This window comes from Poecilia formosa, unplaced genomic scaffold (assembly GCF_000485575.1).
Source record: "Poecilia formosa unplaced genomic scaffold, Poecilia_formosa-5.1.2 Scaffold13, whole genome shotgun sequence".
Taxonomy (NCBI): Eukaryota; Metazoa; Chordata; class Actinopteri; order Cyprinodontiformes; family Poeciliidae; genus Poecilia; species Poecilia formosa.
The window spans coordinates 46,164-71,977 of NW_006799952.1; the positions used below are offsets into that span (position 1 = coordinate 46,164).

Below are 25,814 nucleotides of genomic sequence, written 5' to 3' on the forward strand. Positions count from 1 at the left end.
GACCACAAAAATGTGAAGTCAAAAATCAAATTTCTATTTTCCAGGAAAAAGCATATTGCCCATCAAAAAAGTATATTTTACCATAAAAAGGTAGTTTTCACTTCAAAGTCTAGAGGAGAATAGGGTTTATTTCTTTAGCAACAGATGGTCTAACATTTTCTCAAGAACTTTTAGTCTTGTGAATGTGTGTTGTCTGTACCTGAAGCTAGTTGGAGCAGTTTCGGATGAAAGCCCATAAAGAAATCTAATTGGGTAAAAGCCTTTACCTTCTGTACTTGGACTATAAACTCTGCTGTCAGGGTTTATGCTCCAAGTAAAGAAGGCAAAGGTTTTCACATTTCCTGATCAATGACCATGAGAACTGTAAAGGGATCTCTATTTCAGACTGCTTCACATATAGAAAATGTGAAATAGTCCTGAGTGTACATAAATAGTTTTCACTTTGAAATCTACCTACCATAAATAGGTAATTGTTTTTATAAATAGTTATGCTATAAAAGTAGTTTTATGTTATAAAAGACACATGTAACATACAATGAACTGCCAAAATATACAAAACCATAGAAACTCTTTCACATTAGCAAAATCTGCAATTGCTGGTATTCTAAGAGTGGATACAAATTTCAGGATTTGTGACTAGAAGTCACATCCCTGTAAGTGGAGGGAAATATTTTAGTTGACATAATTGTGTTCATTTGGATTATCCCCCTTCTTTAAATATAATTGATCTGTTGGATAAATAATTTTAGCCAACTTTCAAGTCTTTTGCAGTCTATTACAATTGTTTTTCAGAGTTGCCATGTATTTTGCTTGATCCATATTTTCATCAGTGGTTTAGCTTTATAGCCATGCTTGCATATCACACTTTTACAGTTTTTTTTATTTGTAAAATTATATTTTAAATCATGTATAGCACTTTGTGTTGGTCTTTCACATAAAATTCCATTTAAATGTATGTATGTGTGTGGTTGCAATGTGACAAAACATGGAAAGGTTCAAGGGGTATGAATGCTTTTGCAAGTCACTGTATGTAGAGGTCTGTGTAAAGGGGGTTAAATACAAATGTATATCACACATTAAAGATTAATATTTGTAAATAATGTTGAAAACAGTTTTCATTCCACTTCACAATTATACATTACAATAAAAAAAAAACTTTTTTTCCTTTAGTTGTAGTCACACAGTATGGGGACATATTCACAGTGCATTAATACTTTTGCAAGGCACTGGGGAAAGAAAGACAGACACTAAACACATGAAACACCTGCTGAGCTGCAAAAACAGATTTACGGAAGAAGCAAAAATGAAAAAGCAAGAAGAAGAAGAAAAAGGTGTGAAGAATGTGGCGAAAGAAAGACTCTTCCCTGGTAATTACACAACAGCTTCTTGCATGTACACAATACAACTACGCATAAGTCAAATTTCTGCCTGCCAGCCACTGTTTCGCAGCTCTTTCATCTGATCGGGCAGATTGTCACCACTACCTGCACAATTGTGACTTGCATGTGATCAGAAAGGTTTGGGGGTGAGGCAGGCCTGATGTGACTGCAGGGAGTTTGTCACATGTTTGAAGGCAGAGCTGGCAGGTGGGATTGTTTGAGGAAGCGTAAAAAAAAAAAAGGTGTGTTTCTCTGGGTTGTGTTATGCAACAGGAATACTAGTTAGCTTCATGGTGAAAGTTGCATCAAAAACTCAAACACAGAGGGGTCCACTTTCTGCAACACCTACCATTGTGCAATAAGAAAGTGAGCATGAATCACAATGGCATTCTTACCTTGGCCTGGCTTCAATGTCGTGCTGAAAACAATGAGAAGAAAAGAAAGAAAGGGAGGGGGAGGGACAACGAGACATAAAAGATTATTGCACGTGTTGGAACCAACAAAACAATTTTATTAAGCCAGATAGAACAAGATATATTAACATCTGGTGTGCCTTTAATTCAGACCAATTAATTTCCACTTTCAGTCACCACTTGTGCTCATGTATATTCATGAGGTTTTATAGGGACTATCTGGAGCAAAGCACCAGTAAGCTGCAGAAATTATTCATGGGCTAGCTATTACTTTTTCTTTGAGTGGGAAACTATTTTATAATTTTCATTTTTTAACCGTCAGCCTACACGTATATGAGACTGTCATTTTTTTTTATCAAAGAAAAGTGGCTTATTACACTGTAACAATGAAGTTTTACCTTTTTGCCATTATCATGAGTAAACAATGAAAAAAAAACAAAACAAAGAAAACATCTCTCATTGCAATCTCAATAAAGAAAAGATCAATGCAATAAAGAAGGGCGATAGTTATGCTGGTTTATCTCCACTTCTTCCATGAATCATTTACATTTACTCTGGATGCAAGCACCCCAGGTAATAAAACACAACAAGCTGAAAATTGTGGCACTTTGATACTATTGCAAGAACCTTTGCAACTATAAGTGGGGAGAAAGGGGTTAATATATCTTAATTACCTATTTTCCGTGTTATTCAATAGGTTTAAATGAGCTGGGTCACTGGGAGCAGCCATGAAAAGGACAATCAAGACTAAAGAGTCGGCAGTCAAACGATTAAGTCTGAATGTGCTCTTTCAGTGGCTGCGACAAGGAAAACCAGCCTTGAATATATTAATAGTTCAGTTCTAAATATTCATTAAGTAGAAAAAATGTGCATCGTCAGAAAAGCCAGAAGGCTAACGAAACGAAACACAAACTGAGCTTTCCCTTTTTTGGCAACCTGTCTAGCTTGAAAAAGTGTTGAGTTTTTAGATTCCCGGACATAATTACATTTGGAAGGAGCCGCATAGAACCTTTTCTATAATGCAGTTTCAAATATGAAGTGACACCAGTACATGTCACACTGAATGAGGCAGACACAATGGAATATTACAGTGATTTACAGAAACATGCAGTTTAACTAAATATGGCATGCACACTTGGAAGTCTGCATGGTATTAAAAACCGTCAGTGATAGTTTACCGTTTTATCACTGTAATTTCACAACAATAACCAGGCAGAGATGCATACATCTGCCAGGAAATCTGCAGGATCACCAGAAGAGGACTGAGTGGACTACGAGTTTTCCGAAAGAAACGGGGAAGCAACTGTCAAGTCAAAATGTTGAATGCTGACAGATCTGAACCAAAGATGAATGAATGCAGACTTTCAAACAGTACTTCAACAAAGTATTAGTTTTAAGGCTGTACATTCCTAAACTAAACTACATCCAGATTATTGCAGCTTTTTATTTTATTATTTTTATTTATATTATTTAAAGGTTTATAGAAATCCCTGTAAACCTGAGAAGCAGAAGCCCAACATGCAACAGTGTCAAGTATGAAGTTAGAAATTCTCTGCTGACACGTGTCCAGAGCCTGAGATCTTTATTAGAGCATGTCTTCACTTAATGTATTCAAATCATATGTATGCACATTTTAAGCAGCAAATATCTTGGTGGGGATTTAAAAGTCAGACATTACTTACTGCCCAGTGGCATGGTATGGTTGGGTGATTTCTGCATAGTCATCAATGAAGAGTCTAGTGAGCACACGCAATTTCTGTTCAAATGTAGCCTTTGGCACTTTTTAAGAAAAAACATGTTGAGACAGAGTTTTAATAATGGCTGAAGACAGACTGAGACAAAGTCTCTTAGCATATCAGGTCTCTGGTTTCTACAAATGTGTCCGTTTTCAAATGCATGCTGACCTCCTTTATTGTAAATCTATGTACAGTGGTATATTAGCATCTTATCTACTCATAGTGATATATTTGTTCAACCTAAAGCAGGATTGGTTGCTGTAATTATGTTACTTATTTTCCATTAGGCTGTTTAACAGATGACATTTGTGAGGTGATATATGTTTTACATTACAGTTAGTTAATATATTCAGCAAGTCTGTCAACCAATGTCAGCAGTATTTAAGCCTAATATGTAAATATTTCTGGCTTCATAACAAGCACCTCAACGAGGTCTCTCTTGAAGACAATCTTTCTGAAAAGTAAAAAAAAAAAAAGACAAATCAAATTACAACACAAATAATTAAAATACTAATTAATCTGTGCAATCCTTCACAAATAATAAAAAAAAAATGAATAAAATCTCATCCTTACAGAGTCAACTACGCTTTCTGTTGCCAACTTCAGCAATAACAAAAACAAGAGGACAAACAGGAGAAGATCTGGAACTCTCAATTAGGGCTACTAATGAACCTGGCACACCATGGATTCACCTCTCAGTGAAAAAGCAATCTGCATAGCAGCTATTACCCTTACTACAGCCTTTTTAGGCATGCATAGCATCTCCAGGGAACCCTCACGCCTCCTGTCTTGACGGGGGTGACTAAAATGTAGTGAGTGACAAATGGACCAACGGGATTTTTTAATTTGGCATCTATAAGTACTAAAAGCCCTCTGTGTAATTTTGAAACGAGACATGCGGGAGTGAGGTGCTTAAGAATTTGATGAGTGTGAGGACATGACTTGCTCTTCTGCCAAAGCTCACATCTTCCAAAAGCTCTATGTTATATAAAACAGCTATGAAGACATTGGGATTTAAATGGCTCTTTTGGAATGAAAAGAAAATTTTAGGGCATATTTAATGATTTTACAACTTTTCATTTTCAAATGTGTACAGGCTTATAGTTTATGACAGTTATATTCATTTCCAGGGTCCCAACTGAGAAATATGTAAAGGCACATGAAAGAAAGGCAGCTGAGAAAGCAGCAGAAAGAGGATGAGGAGTGAGGATTCCAAAGTACTATATAAACACACAACGCCCCGCAACAGACAGACGCAATGACGGCAAAAATTGTAGCTAAAATGTAGTTTATGAAATAAAGAGTTTTATGGTGATTCATAAAGTAAGCAGAAGGAAGTCAGGAGAAAAGCAGTCGCTTAAAAATCTAATAAACCTGCATCCTCTCTGTAATTCACTTCAGTGGCAAATGACTGGGAACAATCTGACAGATCTGGTTCTGACCAACAACTGTCTCACCAGTCTCATATTTGCGAGCCATGCTGTGTTAGTCTCACCTTTCTTCACATAATCCATCTGTGTCTTACTTTTGATGGTTTACCTGGACAACAGCAATGTAGCTGTCAAAATGTTATTCAGTGTTATTCAATGTCTCTCAAGCTCTGGAAGTTTTTCTATTTAGGTTCCCCAAAACATTTTTTTAGGGACCAAAATAAAAAAAATATATTAAAAAAATCACTTCATGCTAATGCCACACTTCTGGGGGGTTGGAAAGAAAGTTAAAACAAATATTTAGGCAGCAGGTGAAGTTAGTGATCATTTTTCTTACAGCGGACATGTAAAAAAAAAAAAAAAAAACACTTATGAACTTTATTGGCCATTTACTCTCTACTTACCACTTTTGTGCAGCGGCATAAAAAAAAAAAAAAAAAAAACACTTATGAACTTTATTGGCCATTTACTCTCTACTTACCACTTTTGTGCAGCGGCATAAACTATGCAGTGCCCTCAACCTTGTCATATTAAATAATCCGCTAGGGAAGCAACATTATCATCTGTAGATGGTGGAGCCTTACTGCTTTAGAGTCACACAAAGCACCATTTGTTTTAAAAAGGTAAGCTAAAAGATTTCTTATCCACTTTGAAAACCGTTAGATTGGCATTTATGTATGTCTAATCTTTTCCCATTTTAATGGCTCCAAAACATGACATCTGCTCTTTAAACAAAGAAAGATACAATAGAAGGACTGCAATAAAAATTTGTTATATGCTTGTGGCTCTTTCTGGCATTTTCCTTAAGAAATGACATGCATAATGTGATTAGAATTATAGCGGTTCACTCTGCACCTGCAAGAATCTCCACTTTTTTTAATCAAAATCACCTAAGCTGCTTTCACTGAAGCCATCAGGGTTTTTTGTTTGTTTTCTCCTGTGCACAGATTTTTAGTATTAGCTGCATTCTGTGACTGAAATGCAGGAGATAAACAAAATTCATCAGCTGTTTCTGCATTCAGTCACTTTCGTTAAACCTTAGCAAACCTGTGATGCTGAAAGCAATGCATGTTTATGTCATCACCTGCTCGTTTGAAAAAATTATTTGATGTGCTTTCGAGGCCTGCTTTGTATTTGCTTCTTTTCCCCATCATTCTTGCACAGTTAATCGTATGTGTTTTATCTTTTTGAAGAATATTGGTTAATCTGACATTTCCATTCTAAAGGCTTATGTCTGGTTTACAGTTTGTGGAGAAGCCTCTATGTTTGCTCACTTGAAGTCTTCTCTGGAGAGCGTCCTTCACTTTGCCAGACGCTAAGGAGTGTATTTTTGTCTCTCTATAATAAAAATAATTCTGTGATCATCTGTCACTGTTCTGTGGATGTCCAAGGCTTTGTATGTCTTCCAAGTTTTTATGTTTTTATTTTATTTTTTTCAAAAATGTACAAAACTATTGATTTGACCATTTCTAATGTCTCTGCTTTCTCTCCAACAGATCTGTTCTTCTTCTGAAGCCTAAAAATAGCTTATTTTCTACACTGAGAGTGCAGTCGACAGTAGACTGTAACTCCAATGCCACAATATTAGTCAGCTTCAAAACATTAGCTAGTTTTGTTGTTTGCTTTAGTAAAGCAAACAACTCCAACAGTGTAATATTTCTACACTGTTGGTGTAGAAATATTAGAATATCTGCAAATGTCAACTAAATTAAACCCCTAAAACACAAATTGTGTCAGGTTTAATATTTTCATGCAACTATATCTTATGCATGTTTTTATAAATATATATAATATCTAGAATAAATAACTGAGCTAGTTTGACCTTTCAGGGCAACAAATCTGTGTATTGCTGCAGCTTCTACACTAACACAATTTAAAAAAAAATAAAAAATAAGACCTTGGATCATTGCTTAATGGCTAAAATAATAAATCCTGATGAATTATAAGATTAAGAGCTAAATCTAATGCAAATTATGAATAGCTGAGATCACTCCTGAATTATAAAAAAAAAATAAATATGTGATACCTTCAAAGGTTATTTGAAACCTTTAAAGGACTTTTTGTAGCCTAGTGCTCTGCAACAGAAATGTTGAAGCTTCATATGGATTAGGTGAAGTGTTTTGTTAAAGTGTAAATATCAGTAATATGCCAAAAAATATATTTTACATTGTTATTGACAAGTGATTTAGAAATAAGACAAGCACAAAGCTGTTATCCTAGTACTGGATGTCCTTCTTCACTTTCAGTTTAAAATTATACAAATCATCTACTGCTTTAAAAGAGCAATGAGTTATTTCTTTGACAAAAAAAGAATGTTCATTTCTTTTCCAATTGTTAAAATTCATAGCATGTCACAAACATAGCGCAGACAGTGTGTATGAGAAGTTGTCTGTTAAGCAGGTGATTTACAACATGCTTTACAGTGTGCAGCTAATAAACCAAGTAATATCAGAATTTTTATATTTGTGTTAATCTAAGAACAGAAGATGCACAAAAATTGTATAATCTGCACAAGCAGCACTTTGAAACTACATCATTTAGAAATTTTTTGACAATTCCTCTGCTTAAGTCTTTGTGTCAAAATTAAAATGAATAAATAAATCAATAGCATTACCATTGCGTGTTTCAGTGCTTGGAGCAGTTGCGATAATCTACTCTTCAATTTTAAACAAAAGCAATGAAATCATGTTGTAGGTTTCATTTTAGAATTTTGTATGAAAACCATAAAGCTTTGATAACTATAACAAGATTTTCATGTCATAACAAACTCATAATTACCAATACAAAATTGGAATTAACTGAAATTAGATTTTATAAAATTTTACATGCCGGATGTTAGGTTATGAGAGATTCTGTAATAGTTATACTTGTACACCTTGAAAATTCTACAGTAACTGTGCTTTGCAGTATTGAGTAAGTTGACAAAAAACAATGAGAGCGAATAAGAGAGAAAGATCTTCTCACCAGTAATCTGTGGACTGGCCCAGGCTTCGCTGCCAGGACCTCTGCCACCGCTGCAGGACCTACTCCCTGAGCCTCAGCCTGTTCCAGCAGGCACAGCTGGTGGGTGATGTTATCCATCTCCTCCTGCAGCTTTTCGGTTTCGAGGGTGATCTCAGCGATTTTCTCTGCAGCCGATGCTGTAAGGAAAGCTTCTTTGAGGTCTACCAGGTGAAGGGTTCGCCTCTCCTCCAGTCGAACCAACCTGCGGAGCTCATCAAACTGGCCGCTGACATATTCTTCCAGTTCCTCTGTAGACATCTAGTAGAAAATGTGATAGAGAGGAGGAAAGAAAAACAAAGAAAAGTATTACAACCCCGAACTTTAACGTATTTTATTACAATTTTACAATATAAACATACAAAAGAAAGAAGTCCCACAGCATGATGGTGCCAGCACCAAGTTTGCCAATGATGTCATGGACACACAGTATTAGAATTTGTCCACTTAGTATTTTGCATGTAAGCTAAAGAGTAACATTTGGGTTTTATCTGATCAAATCATCTTCATCAGGTTTGTTGTATCCCCTAAACAGATAATCTGCAAACAAGATCTCTTATGCAACTCTTTTTTGTGACTTTAATGTAAATAATTTACAAGACGTAGGGGTATATGAATAGCTTTCAAGGCACTGCAAGTCAATGACTGATGGAGGAATACTGTAGCGGAACATAGCAAAATAAGAGATCAAAGAAAGCGAGAAAGAAACAATGTCTGTCTTTTTCAAAAATATTTCTACAAGTCAACAGGTTTCTTTCATCCAGGAACTATTTGTTAGCAAGACACAGAATCACTGGGGCAAACTCCATGGATCCCACAAGTAAACAGAGAACTGAGATGCTTCTTTTACAACAGAAACCATCTGTTTTGCTTTCAAGACGGTTGACTTGCTCACAGAGAAACCTTTTTAATTTCTCACCGAGCTCTCCGCTGAGACTCTTTAGATCCGACTCATTACATTAAAGCACCTCAATAAGCAGACTCCTCCTTGCAGTCCTTCCTACTGAAATGACTCCACCTTAACAAAAAAAAAAAGAGAGAGGCTGTCATGGTGTAAAGTATTCCAAGCTCTCTTGCCGTGGTCTCTTCTCTTTAATATGTTCTAATTGTTTCAATCTGCAAATATCAGCTGCTCTATCTCCCTTGTTCCCTGGAGCTGAATTTAACTCTCTTCCTCTCCATTCACTCGGTCTTGTTTCCCCTTCAGCCTCCCTCTCTTCAGTGAAGCAAAGAATCATTGTCTTCACGAAGTCTGGCAGAGTGAATGCCCCCAAGGGCCCAAAGTTTTATTATGCATTTGCCATTTCTTCACAAGCAATCAGATTCTCCAAATTGCCCATTAAACCAAGCGCAATAGGTAACACTTTTAAATTACTCTTTCTATGAGGACAGAAAAACATGCTCATCATTCATTCTGAATAAGACAGAAGGAGAGAGTTAACATCCAATAGGAGAGCAATGAGTTTTTCTCTGTCAGCCCCAAAGAAATTAACAACCTGAATATATGTTTGAGAGATGAGGAACAAAAGCCAAGAAATTAGGTTGGACACCGCTTCAATGCTTGTCTGGACTTGTTAAACGCATCTCTAACCCAAGACTGGAGAGGCAGCCGTAAGATTTAAAGTTACATCATTCTCGTTAATCACAACCACTCGGGTATAATACGGTTAATGAAATTAACAAAATACAAGGGTTAATTTAAAAAAAAAACATTTGATTTAAATAGCAACTGCAGGCTCTCTGAGAGTACAGTATTTACTAATAATTTACATGACATTTACTACTAGAATTTTGTACTGGAACAGCTGGTGTTAGTTTGTCACTTTCAAAGCCCTTCTGTTAGCTTATTATATCAGCAAAACTCTTTTTCCAAGCTTAATTTGTATGCAAAATAGTAAATATAGGAAGTTTTGAATTTAGGCAGGACTTAACACAGACTGGTCCAAAAATAAAATATCCATTGAACTCCTTTTTATTGATGTCGGAGGTTTGAGAAGAATGAACAAACTAGTTTGAGAGAAAATCCAGCACTAAGTCACACACCTACTTGTTACAACCAAGGTATGAGAAATACAATCACTAAATAAATAAGTCACATCTTGAATCAGATGGCTAAAAATGCAGAACACACTGGGAGTAGCATTCTTGCCAACTGAGAAAGGAAAGATGAGGTTACAATCAACAAGGTTCACCAAAATCTTATGATAATGGACTGGACAACATTTCTTGGTTAGAATCACTTTACTCTAATCCTGTGGCCTACACAGTCTCCAGATCTCAGTCCAATAGAGAAACTTTGGGATGTGGTGTAATCGGAGGTTCACATTATGGATGTGCTACTCCCAAATGTGCAGCAAGTATGTAATTCTCATGTCAATAAAAATCTCAGAGGAATGTTTCCAACAACTTGCTGAATCAATGCCATCACGAATTAAGATAGATCTGAGGAAAAAAGGGTCCAATCTGCTACTAGCAAGGTACACCCAATGACAAGGTAGGTGGGAATATAGTTAGAGCAGGGATGACCAAGTTAATTCCTCGAGAGCAACCATCTATTGATTTTTGATACCAGGTTTCTGCAGGGCTGAAAGGTTGCCGGTGAAGGATTTCAGCTATTTGATTTACGTACATTGGAGCAGGAAATTTTATATTGTAAAATTGTAATAAAATACGTTAAAGCATTAAAAAGTTGCAGGATAGTAGCTCTCAAAAACTGGACTTGGACATCATCTACTAAATGATATTTAGGTTTCAGATGTTTTATGCTAATGACACAATGAAACTACTAAAGATACTTTGTGGAGACGTTAAGTCTCAGTACATCCAAGTTTATGAACTCGGGCATAATTTTTGATTGCCAGATAAATTTACATGAAGTAAATTAGTGTTCCATCGTCCTACAAACAATCCAAGAACAGTGACTTGTCTCAGAGCAGGACATGTGTAAACTGTATATTACAACAAATTGTCAGCCAATTGAATATAATATACCAGTCCTCTAATCACGTTTGACTTTTTTTGGTAAAAGAACAAATTTTAAATCCTGTCCATTGTCTATGAAATCCTAAAAGGTCTTTGGGAGAACTCTGAGAAATGCATCTTAGAGTTACTTGTGAGGTCTGAACAAAATGCACCCAGAGGATCAAATATAAACTAGAAGAGGCAGAGGTAATGTTAGTGCTTCTCAAACTTGGATTAAACTACCCAAATGCAAACAATATAATATAAAACAGCTCAACTGAAGAGTTACAGTACACAGAATCTGTGGTCAGACTGTGAGCAAAAGTTTATGAGGATAATGTAGTGAGAATGCTTGTGTTTCAAATTGCAATCTTAAGTCACTGCACAAAAGGGAGACGTGGCTGGCAAGAGGGGATTTCTAAATCCATCAATAGATTGCTGGTAGATTCCAGAGTTATAAACACCACTTCACACTGACTGGTCTCGACTGACTGGTCAACATGTTCTGTGTAAACGTATGCTGAAGACTGTCTTAATATGACTATTGTTCTGTTAATGATGTGTTGAGAAAACAATAAAACACTTAAATGAAAATCCAACTTTAACAGGAGGTGCAGCATTTGCAACGGTAAGCATTAAACGCATTCATTTATTAGGAAATTTTATTTCCATATACAAACTACTCATAGTAATTTGTGTTGAGACATAAAAAAATGGATGCTTTTAGTACAATCCATCAACACAAATAAGGCTGCAGTGGCTCCAACACAAAACTTTCTATCCTGTCTCTATCAAGATTTACACGTGTACCATTACAGCATCTCGTAGGGCCTACGAAAGCCCTCTGCCCTTTAAACGAGTCCTCATGGTCAGCATGGCGGATGTACACTGTGATCTTGGATGTTTGTGTTTGAGGAGTTTGTCAACAGACCTTTTGCTCTGGGGAAAAAAAAAAAAAAAAAAAAAAAAAAAAAAAACTGGCCGCAAGGAAAGAGCATTCATGCATGTTAATTTTCATTAGCGTTGCTGCAAGCTGAGGCCACAAAATGAGGCCTCAGGAGGAACAGCGGCACAATGCTTACGCAGGGAGGGTTGCTGTAAGTACGCAAGAGGAGCAAGCAAGTACAAGCCCTGGCAGGACATCAGGACGATTGTTTAGGAAAGTGGGGACATGACGAAAAGGGAAAAATGAAGACAGATTTTATGCTCTTGCTGGGGACATGTATGTGGCAAAGTAAACAACTTCTTGTGGCTAAAAACCCTCTAAAACAGCTGGTTTCATGGTTTATAAAAAAAACTTTTCAAATGCTCATATGACACTTTAAATTGCTACAACACAGCAACGAGACGATACCTTCACAAGTTTAAATTCTGACCAGATACAAAGAATATGCTGTAGTCAAAAATTAAGAAGAAGCAGAACTACTGGAATTCAAAGAACGGTATGGAAATAACACTACTTGTGTTTCTTTTGGCAAAAAATATAAGGAGCCTCATGAAAGTAGCCTCAGCTTTCAAAGGCACACGTTTCACATTGTTTCAAAGAAACAAAGCTTTAGGAATTTAAGATAAATATGCTAATATTTTTTAAGGTTAATTTAAAATATCCCATATGTAAATGAAATACACTAAAATGCTTGGGCACAGAATGCCCGTTTTAATGGTTTTTACAAAGCATTAAATTACTTTGGGGGAAAATTTGCGAAGAGTTTATTTAAAATCTTTGGTCTTCCAAAATCACAGCCAGCGGTGCTGCTTATTCAGTCCTCATTTTGGTGTGATGTCTTTTTAAAAAGGCCTAAAAAGCATTAATAATTCATTAGGAGTAAATGGTTTTGAACTGTCCTTGCCCTTGGCAATAGTGGACGTGTTCCAACACAGCAGTGCACTCTTACTTTCACACTCTTTCATCTCCCCTCAGAATTAGATTTTTCCAATTTAGCTTCTTACAAAACAAAGCAATAAATACAGTATTTATTTGAAAAACAATGGCTCTGACACAATCACAGAAGTCATCTATATCTAAGAAAGAAAGAAAAATAAGGTAGCATGGGATCTTATAATAGTTTCAATAGTCTGCAACTTTTTTATTGCTTTTGAGTGAAGCAATGTCAGCCAAGAAACTTCCCTGGTAATGCCATAAAGTAACTGAATTAAAATGCCGAGATAGAATAGAAATGACAGCCTTAAAGAGCAACTGGATTGGAGAGAAAGAACAGAACAAAGATAAAGGATAGGGAAGAATAATGTTTTTTATTCCTCCACTGCCTGCCTCTCAGCCTTGAGTCTCGAAGACAGCTTTAATGTGCTTGCTTCTCTTGTAGATCATATAAGACAGTGAAAATGGATTTAGCCAATAAACACACATACACAATGATGACTGGCGGTGCTGTGCTCTGCTGATGTATCATATCACAGAGAATCAGCTGTAGGGAGCAGCTTTAGAATATGTGTGTGGCATACCTTAAAGTGAAGAAACAAAAAGTAAGTTGAAGATAAAGCTAGTTAGTATCTGCCATAAGCACATAAATGTTCCCTTTTTGCTCACTGAATGTAGATAATGCTTAATAATTCAGATAATGCGCCTTCAGTGTAAACCTTCTGATATGATAGTTGTATTAGATTTCACTTTGAGCTGAAAGTATTACTTTTAAAACATCATTCACCCCATGTCTATGGAACGAACATAGAGTCTTGCTAGCATGTTGATACCCTTCTACATTTTCAAATTTTGTCAGCTTACAACCACATACTGTAATTTTCTTTATTTGGATATTACGGAACGAAATCCAAATAATAAAGAAAATGAAAAATATAATTGTGGATTAGAATGTATGTTTTATATTTATGTTTTTTGTATATATAAAAATAAAAAAAATTATGGCATTCAAGTATATTCAGCTCCTTTTACTCCACTACACTTAAAGACTGTCTTCACCTGTTCATAAAACTTGTTGATCACTATAGTTTTATTTCTGTGAAATCCAGCAGTTCAATGAGACCTTGAAGGTAATTAGAGAAAATGGTAAACGATGTGTGCGATGTGAATAGAGCATGGCACAACTGAAAATAAGACGAGGTTGTCCAACTAACCACACAGGATGAGAAAGGACAACTTTATCCATACAAGCAGCCAAGAGGCCTATGGTAAGTCTAACATAGTTTTGTTAGTGGTGGGGAAAAGAGTCTACATACAATGCAATCCTGGAAGAACACCCATTAGAGTCTGCTAAAGATTCAGGATATTCACTTTTCAACAGCACAACATGCCTAAGTGTACAACCAGAGAAAAATGGCTCCAAATCCAGACCTGACTCTATTAAAGAATATGTTGCAAGACTTGAAAATTGCTGTTCAGAAGATCTCCCTCCAGTCTGATTGAGAAAAAAGAAAAATAATCAGCAAAACTTTCAAGATGGACAAAGCTGGAGGAGACTTACCCGAAAGAATTTGCGGCTATACCTGTGTCTAAATGTGTTTCTGAAAGGTACTACTAACTCAGTGGAACTGTACATAAATTGAAACATTTCAGATTTTTATTAGTGATATTTTGTGATGACGTATCACTTAGCATACACTTAGTTTTGTGGTTATAATGTGTTAAAATATGAAGACGTTTACAGAGTATGAAAAAGGATACTTTTGCAAAGCACTGATATAAAGAAGACTGGATTTAAGAAGCAAACAGATAGCAAGGGTTAAATCTTTTCCAACCAGACGACCACTCCGGCTTCTTCCTCCTTAAAGTGTTTCAGGATGTCAATACCATGCAATTTAGCCTACTCGAGATGCACTTTGTGTGTCTGTCTCTGTGTTGCTCACATACTTAGACATAACCTTCCTTACCAGAAGCAGTCTCTCTGAAGGCTGCCTGTCACGCATAATAATAAACACTGACATTTGAGGAAGCAGAAAGGACATGCTGACAAATCCACATAATGGTCTCCAACACAAAGCCTGGTGAGTGAGCAGGTAAGTGGTTTTCCCCAACACACTGCTCCCCTGCACTGAAACAGCAAAATGCACAACCTTCAGGAAATCCTATAGCTAGAGCTGGTATATCAATATGATAATACATATGAACTGTAAAGGAGGGGTGAAGGGTGAGGGGGGGCAACCTACAAGAAAGAGTGTTATCTCCCACAGGTGAGGGAAATTAACCTTTTACATTATGCCACTGTGCCTGGGTCTCACCTCATAGCATTCAGCTGTGCTCGGGTGTGCCACGTTTTTGACAGAGGTGAAAATGTGGGAATGGTTGAGAGAGCAGGAGATGCTGCTACTTCTGCTATCAGTGGTAATTTGCTGAGACCAGAGCCGCATGTTTCTGATGTTGCTTTTCACTCTTCTGCCCTTCAATGCACAACCCTCTACTCTAGGCGATCAGGTTTTATTTTCAGTGACACAACAAGCCTCCACTATATGGCATCTGTAATGGAAATACAGAAACTATTTTCAAGGTTGACTTGCTATGAAAATTCACCTTAAGTAGTTTTTTTTTCCCCCTCTCCTTTAACATGAGCAGAAATCCACTAGTTGCACTGTTCTTCAGAGTAACCTGGAGGAGTTTCAACAGGAATGCAGAGAAAAATGTTCCATACAGACAAAAACTATCAAGAGACAAAAAAAAACAAACAAAAAAAAAAACAAAGAACCACAGTAGAATTAAGCAACCATCAAGATTAAATATTGACTACATATGGGTCAGAATATCTAGACACTGAAAAGCTGCTTAAAACTTTACTCACACACACACAGTGGCTCTCAAATCTGTAAGCAACTCTGATAAAATTGTATGGTTTTATGATGGAATAAATATATTTTTTTCCAGCTTTATTTATTTTTTTGTGGCAATTATCCTGCAGTATCCAACAGAGAATTGACACTAGTGTTGGAGAAAAAATTTTTTAATTATTAAGGAAGAATTACACGCTAATGGAATAACTTTTTATAAAACGTCAGTCTTCGTAAAAGGGCATCAGCAGGCCACATATTGACTTTGTAATATCTGCCCCCTCCATTTTTCAGACATTGTCTTAATCTATCAGATTATGAGGCCATCTCTTGCCCTCAGTCGTCTTCAGGTGACCCCACAGACTTTCTGCCATATTTATTTCTTAACTCTGGCTAAGCCATTCCAAACCTTCGATTTTCCTCTCATGAAGTCATTTTTATGTGGACATGTTTAGGTGCCTGAACAATAAAGCAAGTATAATGGCTGCAGTCCCATTTTCAAAAGTGGAGGTACAAACTTATGTTTCTACATCCCTCATTTCATATTCCAAAGAAATCTGATCACTCAGTGCAGTTCAAGAAATTCACAGTCTTTTAGCGGTCATCATAACTTTTATTTATTTTTTTTAATTATTATTATTTTATATCTCCAACACCCACAAATATTTGCTTTTCATATCCACAGTGCACATATTGCATCGTATAAAAAGGCCGTGCAGACGTTTGGGGGCCACTATTCTGTAAAATAATGCAACTTTTCTTCCCCTCCATCAACTGCCTGGGTTCAAAATCAGTTTAAAGACTGCTTGAGGACATTTAGTAATCCACATTTCATATGACAAAGCCTGAACAATATTCACTTTGAAAGAAAATAAAAAAATAAAAGTGAAAAGACAGTCCTTGACTTAGCACAAATGTGCTGACACAAAGAAGTGACATCAGCCAAAGCCTACAGATGTCCACACTCATGTCATGCTTCAAGCTGAATTTTATATGCAGAATCCGTAACAACAGACTTGTGAATGAGGCAGCATAACATTCTGGACTGCTGTGCTTCTGCAACCCTAAAGCTGTGCTGCTTAATGCCGCAGCCTCTACATTACAAATAAATAACTTCTTCGCCTCCTGATACAATCGAATGCAGGTTAGGAATAGATTTGCTTTATATTATTATATAAAATATCTTTGGTGAGGTTGCAGAAAAATATTAAATGTTAACATGTATCATGTTTGTTGCAAAACAGTCACATCTGATAATAGCGCTTTCTTTTTAAAGGTGGTGGTTTGTTGTTTTTGTCTTTGACATGAGGTTATCCAGGGTTTCCAACATCATGCAGCATCGTGCCCGAGTCATTCTCATGAAACCATAAATGTAGCAGTACAGCAATGATTAAAAACATTGACTAATTTTGTGAAATGCCACAATAAAGACATTTAATCAATAACACAAATAATGGTCTTAATGTAGAAGTAAATGTCTTTGCACTTTTATTGTGTTTTTCTGCAGAATTTCTCATTACTGTCACATATCCAGCTCTGTCTAAATATGAGTTATGTTAGAATTAAAACATAATGGAATTAAATATCTTAAGGAAAATGTAAAGGAATGCATGTTTTCAAAGTTTGGAAATTGTGCTGAATCAAGCAGCAATGGATGCTAATTTAGTTTGGAGAATATGAAAGAAATTCTCATAAATCAGTTGAAGAAATAGGCCATCAAAGCAGGAAAATCAAATCAAGAATATTCTAGGTAGTTCAGTAGAGTAGTGTATTATATTCACATTCCATCACTTCTGCATAAGGCAAGGCTATTTATATAGAACCAATCATACTCAAGTTAATTGAAAGTGACTCATTTATGTGGTTCATCTTTTCCCAATAAAACATTATTTTAATACATTAATTTTCATACATGAGTCTTATTGCCATTGCCATATTTTAATAAAACTATTCCACGGTTAATAGTGGAACTATAAGAAGTAAATATTATTACAAAATCAGCAACACAAAGTTCTAAAGAAACATCTAACATGAATCCTTATATCCAGATTTAGATTGTATAACTTTTCTTGTGCTGCTTTGAAGTTTTTGGTTAAATATAGCAGTTTGGAGCACATCTCCTGAGAGGTGCTCTTTAGCAAATTCTGATATCAACTAAACTGTGTTAGTATTTTACTTGGAGTTCAGAAAAGGTTTGCACTCACCTCAGGGTTAGTCCACTTGGTCTTGACGTTTTCAGCCATCTGCTGTGTGTAGCCCAGCAGGTCGTGACCCTGCCTGCTCTGCAGATGGAGAACGCCAGCAAGCAGTAAATACAACAGTGTAAGATGCTACATAAACACAGCAGGTGAACGCAAATATTATGGTATAAAAACCAAAGAATATATAAACTGATGCAAAACAGTATTTTTTTTATAGGGCATACCAATTTTGGTAATAGTACTTCACTTTTGAGTGGTGTTTTTATTTTGTTTATTTTACAACACAAAATAAATTGTGTGCGACATTAATGCATCCTTGGCTGCAACTCTATAAAGCTTAATATCTTAAAATTATGCAATAAACTGAATCATGTAACAGGCCTCCCATCATCACTTACTGTTTCGTACTGTTTATTCAATGTCACATGCTGTTTTTATTTTGATTTTTTAATTATGTAAAGCAGAGCACCTTGAAATGCCTTGCTGCTGAAATGTGGTATACAAATAAAATTTGATTGATTGATTGATTGATTGATTGATTGATTGATTGATTGATTGATCACTCAGTAGAAATTGTTGCAAGTAAGAATGAACACTGACTTAAGTCTTGACTAAATGAAAAGTATTTGGACCACATGCGCGACCTTCTTTGGTGCTCATTAATCTACGAGTGTTTTTAAGTGTAAACCAGTGAGCTGGCTGCTTCACCTTTCCTTCCCAGGTGCACAGCCACATGTCAAACCAGAAGAAAATTAAATGAAATGGCTTTATATGATAAATGTTTTAACTTTTGCCACATTTCCTAAGGCTATTGCAGTGTTCACAACTGAAAACTTTTACTGTTTAAGCAGTAATCCAAAGATAACACAGTGATTGACTCCATTAGACACATGTTAATTGATTCTCTTTGTAAACCTAACAACTTGCTACAAGTTCTGCAGCATCTGGTTGTCTAGACAAGATCCGTGATGTCTTTTGTAAAATATAAAAGGAAACCCACTGTGATGCCAGCATTTATTCATCCAGCACATCAGTCACCCTTAATGGAACCTTACCTAAAGAGCACACTGCTCAAGTCAGGCACTCTAAACCTAAATACATGACAGATGTGGCTTTTTAGACTAAATGGTTCCTTTTACTTTAGGCCCAGACGATACAAAGGATTCCTACATAAAATCTGCAAAGGCAAGACTATTTATTTTGATCCATTCAAACTACTTTGAGAAGTTAGCATTTTAATGTTTATGGCAGAGTTTTTCAATATTTATGCTTTGCAATTGTGCTTCATCTCATTGACGAATTTTTGAGACTATGCAGTGTCTGTGTTTCACTACAATGCAACGGTGAAGTTAAATTGGAAATAACTTGAGCGTACACTAAAATCTTTTTCAACCTCAAATGGTACAAACGTTTTCTAAAAAGGAAAAAGATGGAAAAAAAATGGTTACTCATATAACCTTTTTTTTTTATTTAAATTGCATAAAACAGCCTTTTCCAAGAGATCTAAGTGTCTGAACTTCTTCCAGATAATACAGAGAACCTTTGTTCTCATAAGTTCAACCTTCTGTGAAGTACTCTTCAGAAACAACTTACTATTTAGTGCTTTATTTTACTTATCTGTTGACAGTTAATTATATGTAATCAGTTCAAGGATTTTTCTTCATTTCTATATGCATAATTACACAACTTGCCAGAAACAACTATAAGTTGTCGGCATTAAATTCAGAATAAGAGGCCTCTTCAAATATCCATAGGCACTTGTTCACAGAAAGAAAGATATTTTGAAGAAATGTTTTTTCTCCAAATTAAAGAGTAAAAAATGTTAATTCATACAACCATTTGGAATGTAAACTAAAAGAGTTAAATATGTATATATAAGAAAACAATGGATAGAAATACCTAAACTCTAATGGTAATGTTATGCTGTACTGAGCAGCAATTAAATCACTGAGCCTATTAAATATGCTCAATGGAAAAACATTGTGGAAAGACAAAAAAAAAAAATGTATCCCCATTTGACGTGAAGCAAAATTGACAGTGATGCAGTTTCATTTACATTTTATGGTTTTCAGGGAATGTACTTATATCGCAGTGCAGCTGGATCAATTTAATAATGAAGTCATGCGGGTGACCATGAAATGTTGTGTTTAAAATATTAAACTAAGCGCTTACAAAGCCCTGTTGAGCTGGCTCTAAAGAGAGAAAGGCCTACAGCTAGAGGGATACTTGATAATGAATTAGAAATGCAAAGCAGATAGGTGATGGTCTGAATACGCGATGCTGCAGGGCTGCAGATATTGTACAGCATGCCATAAGTGATTAGGTCCAACACATGGCATGTCATAAATCACACTCTGCTAGTCCACCATGTATAAGCCTGTCATGTTGTTTGCTGCTTACCTTTTGCCACACATAGGCCTCGTGCAGAGTGATGATCTCATGATCCCTGTGCTCGCCCTGCACAGCACAAACCACGCAGATGATTTGCTCGTCTGGCTTACAGTACAGGGAGCCTTCCTGGCCGTGCTCTTTGCAGCGCAGTCTCTCCACTGTGACCATGTCCCTCTTCCCTGCCTCTCCAGCAGCCGCAGCCTCAGCCTCTTCCCCAACTTTTCCTTCATTCTGGGCATTTTTTTCTCCATCTGCATGCACGACCTCACCACCTTCTGCCAGATCCTGATTTTCACCCACTTGAGCTGCTCTCTTTTCACCAGATTCATCCTCAGCTGCACCTTCAACTCTCGAGTCACTGTCTGTGTCCAGACCACAGGCCTGAGCACCTTCACCATTATAAGGCATTAAGGTGTGCCGTGTGCTGCTGGAATGTCTGTCAGCGTGAATCGGGCAGAAGGCAAAGCTGCAGATGTGGCACACGTGCGTCGCTGGTTGGGCTTCATCAGGCTCACACGCATCACAGGAACCATCCATCTGTGGCAAATCATCTTGACTCAGCCCCGTGGCTCCCTCCAGGGATTCGTCTTTGTGATCCATCGTGACTGGAATATCTGCGCATCACATAAATAAGTCATACCAGAAACAAATAGCATGGGACACTGTATGTAACTATGATCTTCTGGGAATGATTGCTATCTTTAAATGAGGGAAAAGTCCAAGATTCACAACTTTAATCCCTAACATACAAGAATCAGGCATAACATTATGACCACTGACGGGTAAAATAACACCCATTGTCTCTTCATCAAGGTCCCTGTTTTGGGATGAAATATATAAGACAACAAGTGAAGATTTTTTTTCACTGATGTTGGTGTTTTAAAGCAGAAAAATAGAAACATGGAAGGAGCTGAACAAGTTTGACAATGGCCAGGTGTGATGGCTAATGACTGGGTTCTGCAGTGGTCCTAGAAAGGAAAATTGGGGAACCAGTGACAGGGTCACAGACAGCTCCAGTCTGACTGGCTCATGTACGAAGCAATTGTGGATCTGATCAAAAAGAAATTATGTTACAGCTCACATTGCTATAGAAGTTTATGTTGGTTCTGATCGATGGGCATCAGAATACACAATGCGTCGCACTTTGTTGTTTACGGAGTTGTATAGTTGGAGTGAAAACAGAATTTCCTGATGGCCGTTCCCTCTTTCAGCCCTTCAACTCTTTCTGCCAGATATTGTACAGCATCCTATAAGTGCATAAGAAGCAAACGTAGTCTAGAAATGATTTAAGAACTTAAGAACAGATTGGGTTTAGCCTTGTAAATTTTCTCTAGCATTAAATATAGCTGATGAAGAATATTCAAGTAGACAAGACACATTTGTATTGTCTTTAATCTAAGAAATTAAGAGTAAAAATCGATCAGAAAGCCATAAAACACCTGACATCACATGTTATAGTATCAACAAATTGCTACTTTGACTGCAAAAATATGGACATACACAATAGGACATAGGTGGTCATGACATTATGTCTGATTTGTGGTATGCTTCTGCAGCACACAGCAAAGCTCTGCAGCAAAACATATTAAATGTAAACCTTGAACACAAGAAAATACATTATCCAAGTCCTATTAAATGGTATCCTGCTTCTGCAGCTACTGAAATACCATTTTCACTCTTTCCTTTATTACTAACTCAAAGTGCTGAGTAGTCTCAGCGGGTCCAAATATCTCTTGCTCTCCCAAGGCCCTGACCTTTATGTGTTTTTCTTTTTTGTGAGTGTATGTGTGTGTGTATTTATGTCTCTTCGAACTGAAAGGAGGACAAACATGCAGTATATTGTTCACCTGTGTCTCTCCTTACTTTCTCTTTCTCTTTCTGAGGTGTTTGTGTGCTACTCATCAAGTCTGACTCAGAACAGCAAAATAAAAATGCTTGAATCCAAGGGGGGGAAAATTCTCCTCTTTGCTTCTACCACTTCTTTCTGACTAACGTTTTCACACAAGATACAAATCTTTCCCCTTTCTTTTACACTGCACGGTAGCACTGTTTACTTACTTGTCCGTGTCTTCCTCTCACTTTTCTCTCTGTGTACATGGGCTGCTTTACGATAATAATGTGTCTATTAAGGAGTTAGCTTAAGCGCTAACTTCCTTAGCCTAATCGTTGTTATAATTCTGTCACGGAGCTGCTACCTGATACATTTCTCTTTAAACAACAGAGGTAAAGCTACGGTTCCAGTCCAACAGCATTTACTTCCTTATTTTCATGAACTGCTCTCTGCTTCTTTTGTTCTTCATTTTCCCTCACAGCTTTCGGAGTGAGTGACAAAAACAGAGACACATAGAGGCCAGGCGGAGGAAAGTCAGTTTACAACTAGCAGAGAAATAGAGAACCCGGAGTAGGTAGACGACATAAAACTAATAATTAGCTAAACGCCTGGTATTTAGTTTAAAAATATTTTCATTTAGATAAGTTTGCTTCTCATAGGGAATGAGACAGACATATCTCAAAATGGAAAGGTTTTGTTTTATTATTATTATTTATTTCCATTATCGTGTCTGTCTGATGACGTCATTGTAGAATATTAAATCAGATGTAGCGATCAGTTACATGAGAAACCTTTAAAAAACTTACTGGAGTAATTTCATAGATGGTTACTTTTTACTTTTACTTGAGTAAAAATATGTTGAAGCTCTTACCCACCTGTGTCCACAAGTAATTATTAATATTATTTTTTTAATCTCTGGTTATGAGCTCCTGGTCTGTGATGTAGGAAGGTGTCCTTGCCATCATGTTAATTGTTAGCTACCTTTACAGGTTCTCTACAACATTCAAGTCAGGACTATGGCTGGGCTGCTTTGAAACATTATTGCTATTACTCATAAAAATGAAATGATGACCTTAAACCTAAATCTGCTAGGGCTAATTTAGGCTCAACTGTGGGTAGACTTCCAATATAGGCTGTTTGGGCATACAAGTTATTGTTTCGTGAATATAATAGCCATTATCTATACCTGCTTTTCCTTGCATGGTCACAGGGGTTTTGGTGCCTAATTCCAGAGGTCATTGGGCAAGAGATGGGGTCCACCCTGGAGGACAGCTTGCCAGTCCATCACAGGGTAACACAGAGACATACACTCAGAAGGTGGAAGGACAATTAAGAGCAGTTAACCTCACAGCCATGTTTTCTGACTGTGGGACAAAGCCAGAGTACCCAGAGAGAACAGAAGCATACATGCAAAGTCCATTGTCCCACACATCAAGATTTATTCTAGCATAGTGTTACATATGTTAGGGAGAAGGAGAAGGGGATGGGTACTGTTGAGAAAATAAATTTAAAATAAGCTAGTTTTAAAACTTAACATGTCTTGATTCAAATACCCTAATTGTGGTTTTAAAATCAGTAATGTATCCTGGCCTATTGACCTTTATTTTACTTGTAGTTACAGCAGATGGTTTGCTAGGATCATTTGAACTGCATTTTGTCTGTGTGGGAAAACAATACAGTAGAAGTTCTAGCTTTTCACACTCATCTGTGAAAGGCTGTAAACACAGCAGGAGTTTCTGGCTTGAGAGAGGGTCAGGGATAGCTCCTGGATTGGATGAGCAAAGATACGCCTTATTTGAATAAATTAAAGATAAGAATACGCTTTTTACTATAAAACTTTCTACACAGAAGTAACACATTAGATTTGCTCTTGCAATTCTCCAAAGACGTCTTTGGACGTCTTTGCTTTTCTTTCTTTCCTTCTTTTTCCAAGTCTGTCAGGTAAATGAATGTATGTCTCCATTGTTCTGCAGTTTCTGTTGTAATTTTATGCATTGTCTTCTATTGGATTAAACTCTGTAATTCTGTGACGTCAACATGCATTGCTGTTGTTTTCCTTGTGGCTACACGTGGCCCGCCGAGAGGACTGGGATCCAAGAGGAAGAGAGAGTCAGACTTTTTCCAAAATTAATTAATTCAGAGAATCTCTTCCTTAACAGTACCAAGGACCCTGTTCGAATTCCCCTGGGGGCCATCTACCTACCTGGCCCCTGCCTGTCTCCGTATTAACACACCACAGAGCGACGCAGGGTTCCTCAGAGATCCCCCAAAATGGCAGGTGGTGAATTGCCACAGAGCGGCTGCAACAAGCCCACTCCCACCACGGATGGGATCCAGAACCCCAGGCACCAAGCAGGCCATGGCAGGTGCACCCATCCTCCAAACTCCCACAACCCACCAGGGCATAACCCAAATCCCTTAGCCCCCCTCACTCCCCACACCATTCCCGAAACCATATTCTGTCCCACCCATTCTCCCACAAGCTCAGCCTACGAATGAACAGCCACCACAGCATCTGGCCCACCCACCAGGCTGAGAGTGACTGGAGTGACTTTTAGTCAGAAGACAAAGACAGACAGTCTCATACAGTTGTACAATAAAAAAAACTTTTAAACACAGGGAAGTGTTTGCAAATTTGCTGCACACATGAATGTATTCAAATTATGGATGGTCATCTAGAAGAAGGTAGAGTCTAGTTTGCATTGCAGTTTTTCTAAAGATTGTATTCAAATGTTTCTCTCGTAAGCTCGAATGCCATGGCCAAAAATAGAAAATGGTCTGGAAACATTGTGCATGCCCTCAGACATTAAGCTTGTCAGATGAACAGCCCAGTTTGTCTCTGATTCAAATCTAATTAGTTGTGGACTGCAGTGTTATTTACTCAAAAACATGTGAGCCAAAAAACCCCATTCAGCATTAAAAGCCTGTTTGTGGATTATTAGTTGTCTATTATAACTGCATAATACTGTCTTCAAGTATAAAAACTTTTTTCAGTGCCTTTTTCTTTGTTGTATAATGTCTCTATATATGTTTGTAAGGAATTGCAGCCAAATGGGTAATCAACAGATAGAAGGCCATGTGCATCTATCTGAATAGACCAGGAACAGAGAAAATGAAAAGGCTCAGCTGGAAGAGTAGAGCAACTATGAATGTTTCTCACAAGTCCTAATGAGGATTTTCTAATTATTATATCAGCTTTCCCTTCTGTTCCATGCCCACCATAAAGGAACACCGAGAGACAATGGAGCAGGATTAGAGGTCTGGAGAGAGATACAGAGAAATGTGAAAAAAACAAGCTGTTCTCTGTAGAGATCTAAAGAGCCCATTGAACTGGGCTTCACACAAGCTCTATTTGGCAAATACTTACCGACTGGTAGTTTGGTTTGAGTGCTACAACAGAAAATAACCATTTATGTGTTCCAAGAAACCCTCCAGCATTCTGCGGAAATGGATTACTTTTTCTGCACCGCTTTGAAGAGATTTTCTCCCACATTAAAAATGGTGTTACATTTTTGCATTTTATTTATTCAATGAAATAAAAGAATCCTCTTTTATTTCATTGAATAAAAGAGGATTCAATGACAACATATTTGACTGGCAAATATTTCTCTTGGCTTGGTTCTTGTGCAACGCTGATGTAATGTCTAAAACTGAGACAGTGTGTCCTGTGGGTATTGCATCTTACCTGTGTTCACCGACTGGAAGTGGAGCTAATGCAATTGAAAGCACAAATGGTTT

At 37.0% G+C, this 25,814-nt stretch overlaps 1 protein-coding gene across 1 annotated transcript in view; it reads right to left on the reverse strand.

The window, feature by feature from the left end:
- The window catches only part of trim44 (tripartite motif containing 44), a 50,896-nt gene extending 28,327 nt beyond the window's left edge, over positions 1-22,569 (reverse strand). The window contains exons 1-5 of the mRNA XM_007545473.2: positions 22,304-22,569; positions 20,255-20,859; positions 17,858-17,935; positions 7,923-8,219; positions 1,775-1,797 (exon numbers count right to left, since the gene is read on the reverse strand). Coding sequence (XP_007545535.1) covers positions 1,775-1,797; positions 7,923-8,219; positions 17,858-17,935; positions 20,255-20,845 — 989 coding nt within the window. The 5' untranslated portion in view covers positions 20,846-20,859; positions 22,304-22,569. The remainder of the gene's footprint in view (positions 1-1,774; positions 1,798-7,922; positions 8,220-17,857; positions 17,936-20,254; positions 20,860-22,303) is intronic.
- Positions 22,570-25,814: the final 3,245 nt, after the last annotated feature.